We start from the raw sequence: 16,940 nt of genomic DNA, 5'->3' as shown, positions 1-16,940 counted from the left end.
CGTCAAACGCAACCGAATAAACACTACCAGCTTACGCAGAGTCCATTTGCAGGTGAGAAACCACCTCTAAATCAGACGGGCCGATGATATCAGATCCACTTCGTGGAACTCATAGCTACTAGCCTATATAAAGAAATCCCCTCATCAAAAAAAGTATACCCGATTTAGCTCTCAAAAAGCCCATAGCATTCTTGTTTACCAAATTATAGAATTCTTCGCTAACTTAAGCATCAAAATGCCCACCCCCGAATAAAACAACCAAGACACTCTAATCTTTTCTTTGCAACTCAGGTAGGTGACCTATTCAATTTGGCGTCCGAACTGTCTACATGCAAGGAGCACCAGATCGCAAATTATCAGATTCCAATTCTGACCGTAAACCAAACGGACCTCATACATTGGCTTTAATTTGAGAATTGACACCGTGGCTCCATGCTGATTCCCGCGTTGTAGCATGAAATCTTGAATTCGAGTCATTCTAGTGTGTGAAGTGATCTCGACCAATCATCCATGATCGATCCAATGGTCCAGATTTCTCATCAGAAGGAGAAACCATGTCCTGCACATTATAAAAAAAGTACTCGTTTGTAGAATAGATTCTGCAACCCTTGACACCCGATCACGGCTTCACGGGACTACCCTCTACCGTGTTTCATGAGAGAGAGAAAAGAGAAAGAGGAGAGAGAATGAAATGCAGAGAAGATCAATAGCAGAGGAATAGAAAAAACAGGTTTATCCTGAAAATGCAATTAATGTACAGTCACAGATTCCCCGTTTCTTCGTTCTCTTTCGAATTCCAATTCCTCGGTATAACCCTTCCCTTCCTTTGCATTCTTCTCTTATTAACAAACAAGTGAACTACGGATGCGTTCCCAAGCCAGAACTCAGAGGAACCTTCAGATGGATTCAAAAAAAGAAAAAAAAAAAAAACTTCTCTGTTTTTCATTTTCCTTGTAAATTCCATGGGCTACCGTGACACTTTTTGGTCAGTCCAGTTGAAAAGTACAACAAAAAAGGATCAAGAGAAGAAAAATGGTTTCATAATTCACTCATATCAAAAAGAGGTTAAAAAAGAAAAAGAGGAAAGGAAAACCTTGAAGGACGGAATCAACCCGTCAAAGCAAATGAATTTTCTATTTCTCCGACTTTTTCTTTTCTCTCTTTATCTCATTTGTATGGTTTCGTACTTTCTTCCTCTCTCTCTCTCTCTCTCTCTCTCTCTCTCTCTCTCTCTCTCTCTCTCAGCCGTGGACGATCTCAGAGCATTTATTCTTGATCCAACGGAGTCCTTTCCTAAAAGAAGCCTTGAGTTTCCCCTCGACAGCGTAGGCCTTATATTTTGCCACTCGCTTTCGCCTCTTCAACTCAGCATCGTTAAAGCTCCATGATTTCGCGGCCGACGAAGCTTTACTGACCTTGGTAGCGGTGCGCGGTGGTGGTGGAAACGGAGGCGGATCGGGCGACCAAGGCAGATTTACGTTTACCTGATTCACACCGTTGAAGTTGCCCTTCGACGTCTCGAACTTCTGGTCGTTCCCGTATGGCCGGTAAGTCGACGGGAACTCTTCCATCCCCACCGTAAACGGCGAAAGGAAGAGCCCGTCGATCGACCAATGGAATCGGAGGAGAAGGAAGAGGAATTGGGGTGAGAGGGGGTGGGGGATGAAGCTGACCTGGTTTTTGTTAGGAGGGGATACAGCGGGAGAGAGAGAGAGAAGGAAATAAAAGTTGTGGACGGCCTCGACTTCCTCCCTCCGGATTTCTAGGTTTTGTTACCATGTTTCAAAATTGAGGTAAATTTACGATATTGGCCTTGGTTCTATGTTTGAGGAGTTGGCCTTTTGAGTTTTGACTCGTTGTCAGGAGCGACTAGCGAGGGAGTGGAGTGTCCTCTCGCTGACACGCCAGTTTGTCTTGGTTTGACATAACCTCCAAAAGCAACCGTCGGATCATAGTCAGATCAGTATCATCTTATTAGGATCAGTATCATCTTATTTTCAAGCATAAAATAAACATAAAAGCTTTTATTCCATGTCTTAAAACCGATCCGAAACCGGAACCGCTCCAGTGACTTGTTTCCGGATCAGCAGTTCGACCATCTGGTCCAATTGTATCCGCTTATGACTCAAAAGCTGTGATTTAGGTCAAATGGGTCGATGATTTAGCCACCCAGGTCAGTTGGTTGTTAACCAATTCAGTGCTTTTGATAAAATAGCAGTTTGAAGGTGAAATGGTGAGAAAATAGCAATTTGAGGGTGAAATGGAATCTGTATCCTGACCAGTTTTTGGGCCGAATAATCCAACTGTCCAGATTAACAATATTTTGGAAATCCAAAGTTCTAAATAATGATACAGCCTACAGGTCAATACGTCGAATGGGCGTCTGTATCAATGGACGTTTCACTTTTCTTTTTTATTTTTTATTTTGTCAAACATGTTTAAGGGTTGGTTACTCTCTGAAATAGGTCAAACCCCAAAATACATTAAAGTAATCCTAAATCTTTACTTACCATCTGTCACAAATTGATCTCACTTCACAGTCTAGATCACCTACCAATAAAATACATTTCAACACTCTCCCAACATAATCCAATATCCCGTATCTCAAACATGGCGAGTCCCACTTTTATGGTGGGTCGCAATCTCATGTTTTATTGGTTGGTAATCAGCCAACTCCCCACTTCAAAGGTTAATTGCATAACTTCAACAAAATCAACCAATACTCTTAATTTTTTATCGAAGAAGATTATTAAATTAGCAGTAGGGGTGGAAATAAATTGAGTTTTTCACGAGTTATTTGAACTTGGCTTGTGAAAAGCTAGATTCAGCTCAGTTTAAGCCAAGCTTCGAGCCTAGTTCAAGTCCAATATATGGGCTCATTTGCTATTTGAAGCAATCTTAAACTCAATAAAACTTGACTCGTCAGGCTCGCAGCCTAATCGAGCCTAATGATACACACACATATACATATAACTTTTATTATATGCATAATAATAAAATATTATACATTATTATTTTTATTTATTATATGTATGATAATAAATAATTTTTATATGTATAATTTTTTTTATAGAAACCTTAGCTTGGAATGGAACTCAAACCAAGTTGAACTTGAACCTATAGGCTTTTGAGCCAAGCCGAATTCGAGTTCAAATCTCTAATTCAAATCAAACTTGAGCTAGATAGATATTCTATTCAACTCAGCTCGAATCCCAACCCTACCTGGTGGACGAATTTTCTATTTGAACTCTTTGAAGATGTGTGAAGCAGAGCCCATCCCATCCCGAAAGATCATCGACTCAGAACCAACAAAAGAATCTCAACTTTGCTATTCATTTATTTGTTTATAATAATATTAATGTAATGTTTAAATAAGTAGTTATTTATTTGGCTTGACCGAGTCGTAAGAAGCTTCGTTGTTCGTTCGAGTCTTTGAGACTTGCTATAGTTGATGGATAGGAGTATGTCTATCATCTATCATTGACTGCTTGACTGGCATTTGTTTATCGTATTGGGTGACGAATTCGCAATTGATTGATGAAGAAAAGGAACTCCAAAGCCAAGTTTTGCTTCCCAAAGTTCCTTTCCGCGATTGATGCTTGACCCCAAATATCCTTCTTGTCGTCACAAATGAAAATGTTAAAAATATCCTACGAAATCAACATCATAAAATAAACAACGCTAGAAAGTGGAAAGTGGAAACAGCCCCACCCAACGCAGAGTGTAGAATAATCCGCAGCTGATGATTCATTCCGCCGGGATATTAATTTAATCTGAAACCGAAAAGCGGTGCACGATACAATTCTTCTCAAGAATTTGAAATTCCAACTATTCAGTTCTTTTTCTTCTGCTTGAGAATTTTCTTCCGTCCTTCCTAATGCTAATGGTGGGAGAATCCAATGAATTGGGTGAGCACCACCAGTTCTTCGATTCCAAGAAAGACCAAAACAGTCCAAAGAATGTTGGTTCTTCAGTCGCACGAGTTAGCTCTTTGGCACCAAGTCTATTCAAGAAAATTTGAAAAAAAAAAAGTTGCCACAAAGACAATACTGGAAGGGCTTAGATAAATAAAAAACCCTCGATGAATTTGATAAATAACTACATGACTTGTTGATACCGGTTGATTGGTTACAAGTTCTTCCGGTATCAAGTTAGGGGTGACTATGATACAGAAAAACTTACAGGTTGAATATGGACCGGAAGTGTGGTTGGTAGCATTTCTAACAAGCCAAAGCCGGTGATTCAGAGCAGCTTTCAGGTCTCTCGAATTCCTTTGACTCCCAAACAGGTACTAGGTGCTGGCCTTAGCAACTATGATAAACGGCTTAACCTAGGCCTGGACCCAGCCTGCACTCATATTACAAACTTATACATTGGGCCCACTAGAAGTATCGCACCCAGGAGCATACTAGACCCACATCCAAAACATGGGCCCAAGCCCAGAAATTTGCAGGCCGGAAAAAAAAATCAGTATTGTAAAATTTCAGCCCCCTCCCCCCAAAAAATAGTACATTGGAATAATGCAATCTGGTTCTACAACGTGCAAAATACCACATGATATTCAGGCAAATTTTAATGAAGTTCCTTGTAACTTTTTCTTTTTTCCTTCTTGTGAAATTGGTAGCAGGCGCTGCAAGGGTTTCAGCGGTGGACACGGTGGAACCCATGGTATATGACATCAGCAAACAAAATAATGATATTGGTCATACCATGTCTGCATCACATTGCTGTCCACCAATGAAACTATATATGATATTATGCCTCAACTCATAAGGGACTGAATCATTTAATTTTTATTTAGCAAGGCTCTTGATTAGCAGTAGTTTCAGGAAAGGAGCCCCCCTGGTTCTCCAGCCAAGCCTTGCTCCCAGAGGCAATGCAAAGTCAGATTTTTTTTCCCTTTTTTTCTCGAGTAAAATGGGTCCAGTTTAGGAACGAGGGATATTTACATAGATTCACTGTGGTTGTTCACTAATTAAATAAATAACATATACAGATGAAAATTGTAGAAATCAAAGGCTATGAAAAAAAGTGACCTGGCATTATTTGGATTGAGAAGGCGTGTCCTTCCTTCTGAATTCCTTTCTCTTTTTATATGTATATGTATTCTTGGTCTTCTTTGTGTTATCCATGTGGGAAACCTGTGGATTGATAAGTAAAAACAGTTTAGGCTTGGATTGTGGAACAAATTGTTCTCATGCATATGAAGAGTAAATCAAATTGACTTCCATTTTTCTCAATATCTGTAACAAAATTTCCCAGTTAATAAGGGGGGCGTTCTACAACATGAATTGTTTTAGATGCTTCCGGTTCCCAAAAAAAGATAATCTAGTTTGAAAACAGATTATTTCTCGAAACAAAAACACAAAAAACATGTTCTTGGTTGTGTGTGTGTAGATTGTTTTTATAAAACTTGTTTATGTTTTAAAAACCATTATTTTGAAGGTTCCAAAAACATGTATTGTTTCTTGAAAGAAAACCAACTTGTTTTTTCCTTTGAAAACAAAAAAGAACACGTTTTTGTTTTGTTTTGTGTGTGTTTTGCTGATGTGGTGATTTCAAAACAAATGAAAACAAAAACATGCATGTTGTAGAACACCCCCTAAGATGTAGATATTGAGCAGAAACTTCAAGGATGATGGTGGTTATCCATTTAGCTCTATAGTGCTCATCTTCTTTGCCTTTCACTTACTATATAGGATTTCCATTCGTTTTTGACCTGGCCCTCTTTGACACTTGTTGGCTGAGATTGACCAAGGACGTGGTGGAATATGTGAATAAGCACAGCAGCATCAAGAGCTGCATATTCTAACTGCACGCAAGTTCCGATTTAGTTTTACAACATGAACCATTTAGGATGAACATGAAAACTAGAAATTTCAAGTAATATTGGTAGCATTATCTTTTTCATGATATCATCTAAAAGACATGTTATGATTATCGTACTGAAAAAAGGTAATATTTTTGGGCAATTGTTTAGAAACTGCCCATTATTTTGAAGAAGTTCAAGGACCAGACTGATAACTGCTACTTGTTCAAGATGAGTGTAGTAACAGATAGCTCAAGGTAGATAAACCGCACTAATAAAATGTACAGTAGATAATGGTTTAGGTAGAAAGGATTGAATTAGTATCTTATTTAGTAATACTGAATAGGACCTTAAAGAGAGTAGGATGGAATGACTTCACCTGCTCTGCTATGTGGAAAAAATACAATACTGACAAATTTGTCTACAATTTGGTTTCAAGAAAGAAAAATAGGGTACAAAATTCAGTAAAACATACACGGTATAGTAAAATGATTGGTTAAAAATGAATAAATTTTTAGTATGTTATATTTTCATTATATGGAATGAAAAGCTTGGAAAATTTTACATGCAAATGTATGTATGATGTATTAAAATGTGCATATTTACAAATACTAATAATACATCTATATTGAGTTCTGCATTGTACCCTGTAATTTGAAAATACATATTATTCAATTTATTACACATTTAATGAAAATTTCACATATTTTACATTTACGAATAATTTAGAATCTAATACATTTTTGGTCAAAGATTCATAAATGCACTTAACTATGGTTCCACTGACTAGGGCTACAACTTGGGCAGGCTCAGGTTGGCAATATATTATAATTTGAATGGGTCTGACCTAAATTGCACCTCTACTGCTGACACCACTTCATGGTAAAACAATTTGGCATCCCCTTTTTACACTTAATCCTCTCCTAACAACATGCGTGGTATATTAAATAGGCATCTATTAGACATGGTAATGTGGCTCAAAACACAACCAGATTACTAAACTTGCATGATAAAGTTCTAATATATTTTTTAAACAAAAATTCCCAATAAACAGAAACCATGTTTATATCCAGATACTTGCTGCTAAGGTCTCAACCAATAGACTTGCCTTTGAAGAAGATACCTAATGGGATTATACCCACCCTTTTGATGCCAAAAGGGCATTTTGTTAACAGTATCGAGTCCGGATCTGCTCCTCACAGAGCACTCACACCAAAAGGACATTTTATGTCATGGTCACATGACATAAAATGGGCCTCACTGCCTTCAATGTACTCGTGTGTTTGGCTGTACACCTTTGGTTAGCCATCCTTGCTTTATTCTTTATTGTAACCTAGGCTTTTCTAACTACAATTTTAATTGCAATAAATCTAAAGAAAATTTTCTGGAACATATGAGCAACAGATCCAACAGACAACAATTGAAGCTTGCTAGTATATTAACTGCCAGACATGAACATAACATGATGTTCAGAATATGCAAACATAGTGAGAGGTAGGCCACTGCTCATGTAGCTTCCTTTTTTGCTTCGAGAGAGGATTTTCATCTACTTTGGAGTTTCCCTCCCAGAGGAATTATCAAGAAGCTCAAACTTGATGGTTATTCCTTGGAAAACCAAGGTTCAGGCACTGCAGGTGTATGGTCTAGGCTTCACTGAAGTCAAGGCAGGAGATATTCAGGTGGTATAGGTATAGGTATGGAGAGGAAGGCCCATGGTGCTAAAGTCATTGTATTTAGGGTAGACGATAATAATAAAAGCTCATGGTGCTTGATCTTGCAGAAATAATGACACGAAAGAAAAGCTTGTAGTGCTTACTTGATTTTGAGTCAAAGGCCGTTGCTCCCAATTGCTGTTACGTCTTGTTTTGTTCAAACCAACCCCCAATGTTTTCTGGTTTAAATAATAATCACAATTATTATGTTCATGATAAATATAAAGCACTAAAGCTTACCATGTTATCCGTCATCCATTCAGATCTCTAAAAAAAGGCACCAACCCACAAATAAATAAATAAGCAAAAGTTGCAAAATGTAGGAATATCATTATCTATAAATTACCTTGGCAAGCCCAGATAAACCACCACAAGGTTCTTTGAATACATTTTGTAGATCTAATAGCATTTCATAATGCTTGAAACACTCTAGCTCCTCATAGGAATGAGCCAGCTGCTTTATATCACACTGAAAATTATAACCTATAAATCACAAAGCCATAGAACAATCTGGCAATCACTATTTTGCAATAAATATTTCACAATTAATGAGATGAAGATTAGGTTTTCATAAGAAGATGGAAATTCTAGTCCACTCTAGTAAGACCCTCAACATGTATCAACACCTTGATAGATTTCATTTGGGCAATAGATCAAAAACCGAGATGCAAAACCATCTTTACTCCCTCTTTACTTTATGGATGCCAAAAGAATTTTAAAAAGAAAAGCTTACATAGGATGGTTATAATGGTACATATGCCTATTCAATGCAAGTGATTTATGTTCATGAAACCTTTTAGTAGTGGTGGCAATTGGGCGGGTTGGGTTGGGTTTGGGTTGAGTTTAAACCCAACCCATTTAACCCGCCAACCTGTTAATGACCCAGTTATGTAAAATTAAATGGGTTGGGTTCAACCCAAACCCGCTTTAACCCAATCCAACCCGCTGAAACCCATTAATTTTATATTTATGTACTTAAAACAAAAAACTAACTCCATCTTAACAAATAAGTTGGTTATAGCTTAGTGGTAATAGTAGTTGTTATTTGCACAAGTGATGAAGGTTCAAATCACATTACATGCATTATTTTTACACAAGCAGCAAAGCCATTTAACTACGTTCGGGTTTCGGATTTGATGAACCACTTAGCTTCAAACCGGTCAAACCAACTTGAACTTTGGATTGTCTTTGAGCTAATCACATCAAGAGTGGTTGAACCGTTTAGATATGGACCAGTCTGGATGGACCAGACCCCGACCGAACCAGTTTGGACCAATCGAATCAGACCCGAACGGACCGAATTCAGTCCAGTCAGACCACACCCGACCGGCCCAGTTCAGTTCGGTCTTTGGTCGGGCCAGACCAAACGGAGCCGGATTCGGGATGGTCCCAGGTCAGAGACTCCAAAGGATCTAGGTCAGCAAGCATTGCTAACCCGAGCTGGATTCGGGTCGGGTTGTACGGATACGAGACGAACAGGATGATCCAAACCGAGTAAAGCAAGTGGGGTGGTTTAAGGTCCGGACTTCACCTGGTCCGGCTCGGTTCGGATTTGGGTAGACCGGAATCACCTTGTATCGGATCGGGTCAGGTTGTGCAATAATGTTTGGACCGGACGACCCAAACCGAGCAAAGAAAGCAATATCGAGCCATCCCATTTGAGGTCTATTTCGAATTCGAGTTGACCCGGATCAGTATATGTTGGATCGGGTCAGGTTGTGTTGAACTGGTCCGAACTTGGGTGAAATTGGTTTGGATTTATGTTGGGTGAAGTGTGTTGATTCAAGACAAAACTAAATTCAGTCAATAATTAATAGAAAATTAATGCGTTAATTATAAATTATAAATGAAGAAAATTAAAAAAAAAAGGCTAAGGAATTAATACTTATATTTGTAATGGTTAACCCAATGGTTATCCACAACCCAACCCAAATGGGGTGGGTTGGGTGATGGGTTGATCACACAACCCACCAAGTAAATGGACGGGTTAGATTCTGAGTGGGTTGGGTGGGTTCAGCGGGTTGGGTGAAAAATTGCCACCCCTACCTTTTAGGTAGGTTGTAATTGTAATCAACCTTTTGGATGCCAAATAATATGGTATTTTAGGGGGAAAATCTCAATTACTCAATACTACCACAAGAGTAATTTTAAATAAGTACGAACCCAATGAGATAAGGCTTTCAGATAGTAATGTACCAAGCTTCAGAATGTTTGGTGAATGTAAAATGCACTTTAGGCAGTGATCTAAAATTTTGGCATCGTCTTTGAACAACTTTATTAGATCAATGATGAAAACCAACTTTTCAGAAGCAATTTGCATGATGGAGACCTGTGTCATGGAAATGTCAACACTATTAATGCTGGAAACTGAATAGAATTGGGATGGAAAACAAATCAAATGATCATTATCAGTCAAAAAAAAAAAAAAACAGTAATAGCTATTCCATCACAATATGGTTCTAACTGACAAATCTAATTGTCTTGAATAAAATTGACATGCAAATTTAGATGGACAAAAAAAAGCATTTGCAAAATAGTTTCTCAAAAAGAAACTAGGAAAAAGGATAAAGGACAATTTGATAGGAACCCAAAAATCTGGGCTGGCGGCACCCAGAACTTTATTTATAGTAGGGCGGCAGTACAGCTCATAATTAAAAGAAATAAAAAGATTAAAGTGCCCCTTCGGCACTTATTAACAGATTTACAACAATCCGCATGGATTTGAGGGGGCATATTAGGGAATAAAATAAAGATAGAGTGTTGAGTTGAGTTGTTATGATAAGATAGACTAAGTTTGAGTTGGATTAGGATAAATTTTGGATAGAGTTTATCTTTATCTCTCTTAGGTTTAAAGTATCGGAAACGCAAGGTGTATCGGAAAGACAATTTTAAGAGACGTATCGGGGATACGTTTTGGATATGCATGGATACAGACGAAAAATCAAGATACGCATAAATATGTTAAGAAATTCAAAAAAATCATAAAAAATATATCATTAACAATGCTTACAAGTTTTATATGATTGTAAGTAAATCATTTAAATGTAAAAAATCATAATTTAACTTTTATATAAAATGTGACATATCGATACATAATTAGTAGCCGTTGAAAAATGATGGAATATCTAAAATGTGAAAAAAACAAAAAAAAACTAAAATATGAATGTATATATACACCGATTTTCAAATAACCGATATAACTATCCTATTATTTATTTATATATAAATTTTAATAATTAATAAGCACCACTAAGAAAAGAAAAACAATTGACTTAAAACTAAAAATGCATGTAATTACACCAAACAAATTGGATTGGCTCAGTGGCAAAATTATGTGCATTAAAATCTGGTGACCAAGGTTCGAGTCTTGCTATTGTTAATATTTGTGGTTTTTACGCTAACAAAACGAAATTAATGAGAGAGAGAGAGAGAGAAAGAGGGAGTCATTAATTAATAGAATTAATGAGAGATATGAAATTAGGCACTAAAATTCAAATTTAAATTTAAATTTGCCTTAAATATAGGAGTAATTAACTAATTAATAAAGAAGCTAGACTTAAATAGATAAGTAATAAAAGACATTAATGAGAGAGATTCGGTATTAAATATAGATTAATTGAACAAGGAAACCGAAACGATTCGGTTTGTATCGGCCTGTTTCGAGATTGTATCGGCCGATACAAATCCGAAACGGTCCGATACAGGACCATATCGGCCGATATAGATCTGAAACAGCTCAATACAAGCCCGTACCGGCCGATACATACGAAAAGATACGGAACACATGAATTTTACATGTCCCGTGTATCGGAATCTTATGGAAACGGTACGTATCGGACGATACAGGCCGATACGTTACGATATTTTAAACCTTATCTCTCCTTCTCTATTTAAATTGTAATAATCCCATTTTCACTAGGGAATGCAATCTTTCAATCTTGTTTGAAACCTTACAGACATTAAACATTTTAACAATGGATTTAGAACAAGTTTAAAAGTCAAACCATCAAAGAACATGCAGTATATTGAACAATGGTTTCAAATGGATAATTAAATGGTAGGAGCTACAATACCAGATATAAAATCAAGTAAACTAAAGTTTAACCATAATAAGATGTAACCCTCTAACCCACATGAGAGTACTCAACATAAAAATGTATGTTATTGGAGTGCTTTAAAATATTCTTCCTTGTTTGCTTATGAAACATGTCAATATCTTGTCCATTCTCAAATTTAGAATGAAATGAAAGAACATAAAGAAGAGGAATACCAAATTCTCAATATGTAAATGAGTGACTTGAATAGAGAACTGGAAAATGAGAACTCTAAGGAATATGGCAAATTTTAACCTACAATTACCTTATTCGGTTTGCTGCCCTTTTCATAATTAGGCTTCCACTCACAATCAATGCCAACAACTTTACATTCTTCAATATGGGATGTGGCATTAAGCAAACCATCAATTTCATCAACCCATATCACATCTTCCAAAGTTAACTCATCAAGATGTAAATAATGAGTCTGCACAGAAATTGTTTCGAGATCTGTAGCATATTGAAAATTAACAAATACACAAAAGTACATCAGGAAACATTGTTAACAAATACACAGAAATTGTTTCGAGATGGGTAGGGCTGGCCTAAATACTTCTCTTAAGGGTGCTAGGCAAAAAATTAAAGTTGAATGATGAGTTCACACAACCACAACACTTTCATGCAACCCTCCAATGAAACACAAGCATGCTATCAATCAAATGAAAAACCGAATCACTGAACGAGTGCATGCATGGGTGATGTGATTCCAATAAGTGCACATGGTCACAACATTTTCTTGCAACCCTATAATAAAACACAAACATGCTAACAATCAAATGAGAAATGTAATCACCCAATGAGTGCATGCCTCTCTCCTACCCCAAATGATACAAAAATAACCCATTAACATATGAAAAAATAGAGACTACCTCTAAGGCCTACTACCTTACTATGACAATCAAGAAATGCCAAAGTAGTGTGTGCTGTGTTCAGATGGTGACAATACATTCTTGTGACCTTCCAATAAAACATTAACATGTAATCAAGCAAAAGAAAAACCAAATCACCTAGTGAGTGCATGCCTAGGTGATTTGATTTCAACGGCTCACATGGTTACAACACTTTCTTGTAACCCTCCAATTAGTTGCAGAATCCTAATAATCAAATTTAAACAAAATCACCTTGTGAGTGCATGGCTTGGTAATTTGGTTTCGATTAGTTCATATGGTCACAACACTTTCTTATGACCTTCCAATAAAACACAAGCATTCTATCAATCGAATGAATACCAAATCACCCAATGAGTGCATGCCCGTTGTTGCCACTCCAAATGATACATGAACTACTTGCTATTATATGATAAAATGAAAACTACCTCTAGGATCGAACTTACTAGGTGTGAATAGTTCGATTAACCCGAGTTCAGTTCTAGGTCTGAAGTAAGAAGAGAAGAAGAAGAGTGTGTGTGTGAGAGAGAGAGAGAGAGAAAAGGAGAAAGGGTTCGGTCTGAGAAGAAGAAAAGTCACCTCTCTCATCCGACCCACTTTGTATTTATACTCTATGTATTATTTTACAAAAGGCAATGTTGTCCCTCATTAAGTATGGGACACACAACTTAAACCTAGACATAATAGACCATTTAACCTTAATTAGATAGACAAAAGACTTAACTACCCTTGTACTGTCAATTCTAACACTTCCCCTCAAGCCACTTTGTAAGAGAATATATATCATAACTCTTAGGTAAGAGTTATGAGTTTTAATTTGAGTAGGTAATTAGGAGTTTTAGTTTGAGTTGGATTACCCTAGCCTAGCCGAATCCAACAAGGAATTCCCTTCTGTAATCTCCTATTTAAGGAGCTACGAGTTGAAATAAAGTATTCAGTTTTCCAGTCAAGAAAGTGAGTGAGGAGAGTTCGGGTGGTCTCTTGGACAAATCACCCATTAGGAGAGTTCGGGTGATCTCTTGGACAAATCACCCACGCGATTGCCACAATAGGGTCTGTACACAAGGGCAAGGGCAACGGAAGACAGGAGTCTCTCCCGGTGGACCGGCTCGTGACGAGATCCTACGTGCGGGACCATAACATTTGGTATCAGAACCAAACGCCACGGGCGATATGGAGCAGCTATCATTCAAGGTCAACGAACTGGAACATAAGCTAGCAAAAACCAGCATGGAGGTTCGTGAAGTCAAGGAAGATGTCTAGGAGCTGCGACGCTGCCTGGAAGAATTCCTCTCCAACAAAGAATTGAGTTCTGAGGGAATCACCAACACAAACAGCCGCCGTCCGAACTGGGCAGAGGCATCCAGCGAACAGCAGATCGCTGCCCCTACAGCCGCAGTTATTCCCAAGGATCAGCGCACAGAGGATGAAACTGTAAAGTCTCCTCCTTTGGTCGGGGACAATGTCACGAACATTATATTGGCACCTGCAGAATGCGCTCCTTTGTCGAAGACAGGTGGGCTTGGCTTTACCAAAGGCCTTGGCTCGGCGTGGACATAGAGTTATGGTTGCGGCACCACAATATGGTAACTACGCAGAAACCCAAGAAACAGGAGTGCACAAGAGATGTAAGGTGGATGGGCAGGATATGGAGGTAACTTTCTCTCAAGCTTATATTGATGGCATGGATTTTGTGTTCATTGACAGCCCTATGTTCCTCAATATTGAGAAAAATATATATGGGGGAGGCCGAGGGGATATTTTAAAACGCATGGTTCGCCTCTGTAAGGCTGCTCTTGAGGTTCTCTTCTGTAAGTATACCCGGTGCGTTCCTGTGATCCACAACATAGCACACCGGGGTCGTGGTCCAGTACACGATTTTTGTTATGTGGATCTTCCACAAAACTACTTCAAACTATATGACCCAGGAGGTGGGGAACACTTCAATGTCCTTGTGGCTGGCCTGAGTGCAGCAGATCGTGTAGTCACTATAAGCCATGGTTACGCCTGGGAGCTGGAAACTAAAGAAGGTGACTGGAGTCTACATCAAATAATCCAGCTTTATGCATTGAGCTACGGGGCGGTCCCTATTGTTCATGCGGTTGGTGGACTAAGAGATAGTGTGCAGCCATTTGATCCATTGGCAGAGTTCCAAGCCCGTATCCGGAATTCGAGCTTGAGGACAAGCTCGTTGTCCAGGAGGGGTGTAATGTTATGGTCACACCAACCGGCAGCGCACTGCGGTGCAGTCATAGGCAGCATGCCGCACAGCAGCAGGCACCGCCTGGCAGCGCCGCACAGCAGCACGCACCGCCGACAGCGCACAGCACGCACCGCCCGGCAGCGCCGCACGGCAGCAGCACGCACCTCAGGACAGCAGCACGCACTGCACGGCAGCAGCACGCACCGCTCGACAACAGCAGTAGGGCGAGGCCCACATGACAGCTCATCAGGCTGGGCCCACACTTATCTTACCACATCAGCTCGGCTTGCCAACTCACCGCCAGCTTACCTTATCCCTTATCCCTTATCTTATCTTATCTTATTTTATCTTCTCAAGTAAGAGTTATGAGATTTAGTTTGAGTAGGTAATTAGGAGTTTTAGTTTGAGTTGGATTACCCTAGCCTAGCCGAATCCAACAAGGAATTCCCTTCTGTAATCTCCTATTTAAGGAGCTACGAGTTGAAATAAAGTATTCAGTTTTCCAGTCAAGAAAGTGAGTGAGGAGAGTTCGAGTGGTCTCTTGGACAAATCACCCATTAAGAGAGTTTGGGTGATCTCTTGGACAAATCACCCACGTGATTGCCACAATAGGGTCTGTACGCAAGGGCAAGGGCAAGGGAAGGCAGGAGTCTCTCCCGGAGGACCGGCCCGTGACGAGATTCTATGCGCGGGACCATAACATTCACATGTAGTATGAGCCATAGCCCTTTACCTAGCTTCCGCACTACTTCTTGCCACCATTTTTGTTTCTTGCTCTTCCAAGTTACCAGATTGCCACCAAGAAAGGTACAATACCCAGTAGTAGATCTCTGGCCAGACACAAATCTGGCCTAGTCAACATCTGTATACCCCTCTATCTCAAGAGTTCCTCCACTTTTGTATAACAACCCACGACCTAGAGCTCCCTTCAGGTACCTAACTATTCTTAGAGCTGCTTCCCAATGTGGGACCCGAGGATGTTGCATAAACTAACTCAACATGCTTACAGTGAATGATATATTTGGCTAAGTAATAGTTGGGTAGTTCAATTTTCCCATCACCTGCATCAATACTCAACATAACATTCGATTCCATGGGTGTTTCAGCTGGTTTGGCACCCAACAGCCCTATTTCATCAAATAAATCAAGGACAAACTTCCTTTGGCACAAGTTAATTCGATCCCTTGACCTTGCAACTTCTATTCCCAAGAAGTATTTTAGCTTACCCAAATCTTTTGTGTGGAAGTGATCCTGTAGAAAGTTTTTCAACCTGTCAATCCCATTGTTGTCACTACCAGTTATGACAATATCATCCACATACACAACTATCAAGATTTTCCCATCTTCTGATTCACGGTTGAACACAAAATGGTCTACTTGACACTGTTTCATGCCAAAGTTCTTCACTACTTCACTGAATCTGCCAAACCACGCATGTGGAGATTATTTCAGTCCATAAATCGCCTTCTTAAGTCTGCCAACTTTACCATCCTCCCCCTGAGCAACAAACCCTGGTGGTTGCTCCATACATACTTCCTCAACTAGATCACCATGTAAAAAGGCATTTTTTATGTCAAGCTGAAAGAGAGACCAATTATACATTGTTGCTAAAGACATCAACACCTAAACTGAACCAATCTTAGCCACAGGAGAGAATGTCTCCATATAGTCAACACCGTATAACTGAGAATAGCCTTTGACCACTAACCTGGCTTTCAATCGTTCCACACTACCATCTGGAAGATACTTCACTATGTAGACCCACTTACATCCAACAACATGCTTACCAAGAGGGAAAGTGGTAAGTTCCCATGTGTGATTGTGTGTCAGAGCATACAATTCCTCTTCCATTGCTTGCCACCACCCTGGAGAAGTAAGGGCTTCTTGGACAATCTTAGGAGTGGAAACAAATGATAATAAGGATATAAAATGTCGATGGGAAGCGGAAAGGTGAGCAATATAAACATAATGAGAAATAGGATGAGATGTACAACTACGTTTACCTTTCCGCAATGCAATAGGAAAATTAAGGTCAGAAGGAAGAGATGCAACTACAGGATCCGTCGACGAGGGCTGAACTAGAGGAAGGGTCGGTGCTCTTCTGTGGGTATACACTTGTGTGATTGGTGGCCTCTTAGTATTAACCTGCACTAGGAGAGATGGCGACTAAGGTAGAACAGGAACTAAAGGGGGTCCTCAATTGGGACTGGAAGTGGAACCATAGGAGCAAGAGAA

The 16,940-nt window shown here is 39.1% G+C and overlaps 2 protein-coding genes across 9 annotated transcripts in view; both read right to left on the bottom strand.

Moving 5' to 3' along the window:
• Positions 1-1,241: 1,241 nt before the first annotated feature.
• Positions 1,242-1,571, bottom strand: LOC148867660 (uncharacterized). Its single transcript, XM_088976499.1, has one exon. It carries the CDS (start codon positions 1,569-1,571, stop codon positions 1,242-1,244), a length of 330 nt encoding a protein of 109 aa, XP_088832625.1.
• A 3,199-nt stretch (positions 1,572-4,770) lies between these two features.
• Positions 4,771-16,940, bottom strand: part of LOC148867659 (Polynucleotidyl transferase, ribonuclease H-like superfamily protein) — a 39,149-nt gene continuing 26,979 nt past the window's right edge. For 4 of the 8 annotated variants that reach the window (XM_088980190.1, XM_088980187.1, XM_088980189.1 and 1 more), the window contains exons 6-11: positions 11,881-12,065; positions 9,685-9,850; positions 7,868-8,004; positions 7,626-7,700; positions 5,693-5,812; positions 4,771-5,141 (exon numbers count right to left, since the gene is read on the bottom strand). In XM_088980190.1, coding sequence (XP_088836316.1) covers positions 5,043-5,141; positions 5,693-5,812; positions 7,626-7,700; positions 7,868-8,004; positions 9,685-9,850; positions 11,881-12,065 — 782 coding nt within the window. In that variant the 3' untranslated portion in view covers positions 4,771-5,042. The remainder of the gene's footprint in view (positions 5,142-5,692; positions 5,813-7,625; positions 7,701-7,867; positions 8,005-9,684; positions 9,851-11,880; positions 12,066-16,940) is intronic. The other 4 variants (XM_088980192.1, XM_088980194.1, XM_088980193.1 and 1 more) reach the window with 1 other exon arrangement.

Source organism: Nelumbo lutea, chromosome 3 (genome assembly GCF_056320005.1).
Source record: "Nelumbo lutea isolate HS-2025 chromosome 3, American lotus-T2T, whole genome shotgun sequence".
Lineage (NCBI taxonomy): Eukaryota > Viridiplantae > Streptophyta > Magnoliopsida > Proteales > Nelumbonaceae > Nelumbo > Nelumbo lutea.
The sequence above is the reverse complement of the archived record's forward strand: the minus strand, read 5'-3'. Positions and strand labels throughout refer to the sequence as shown.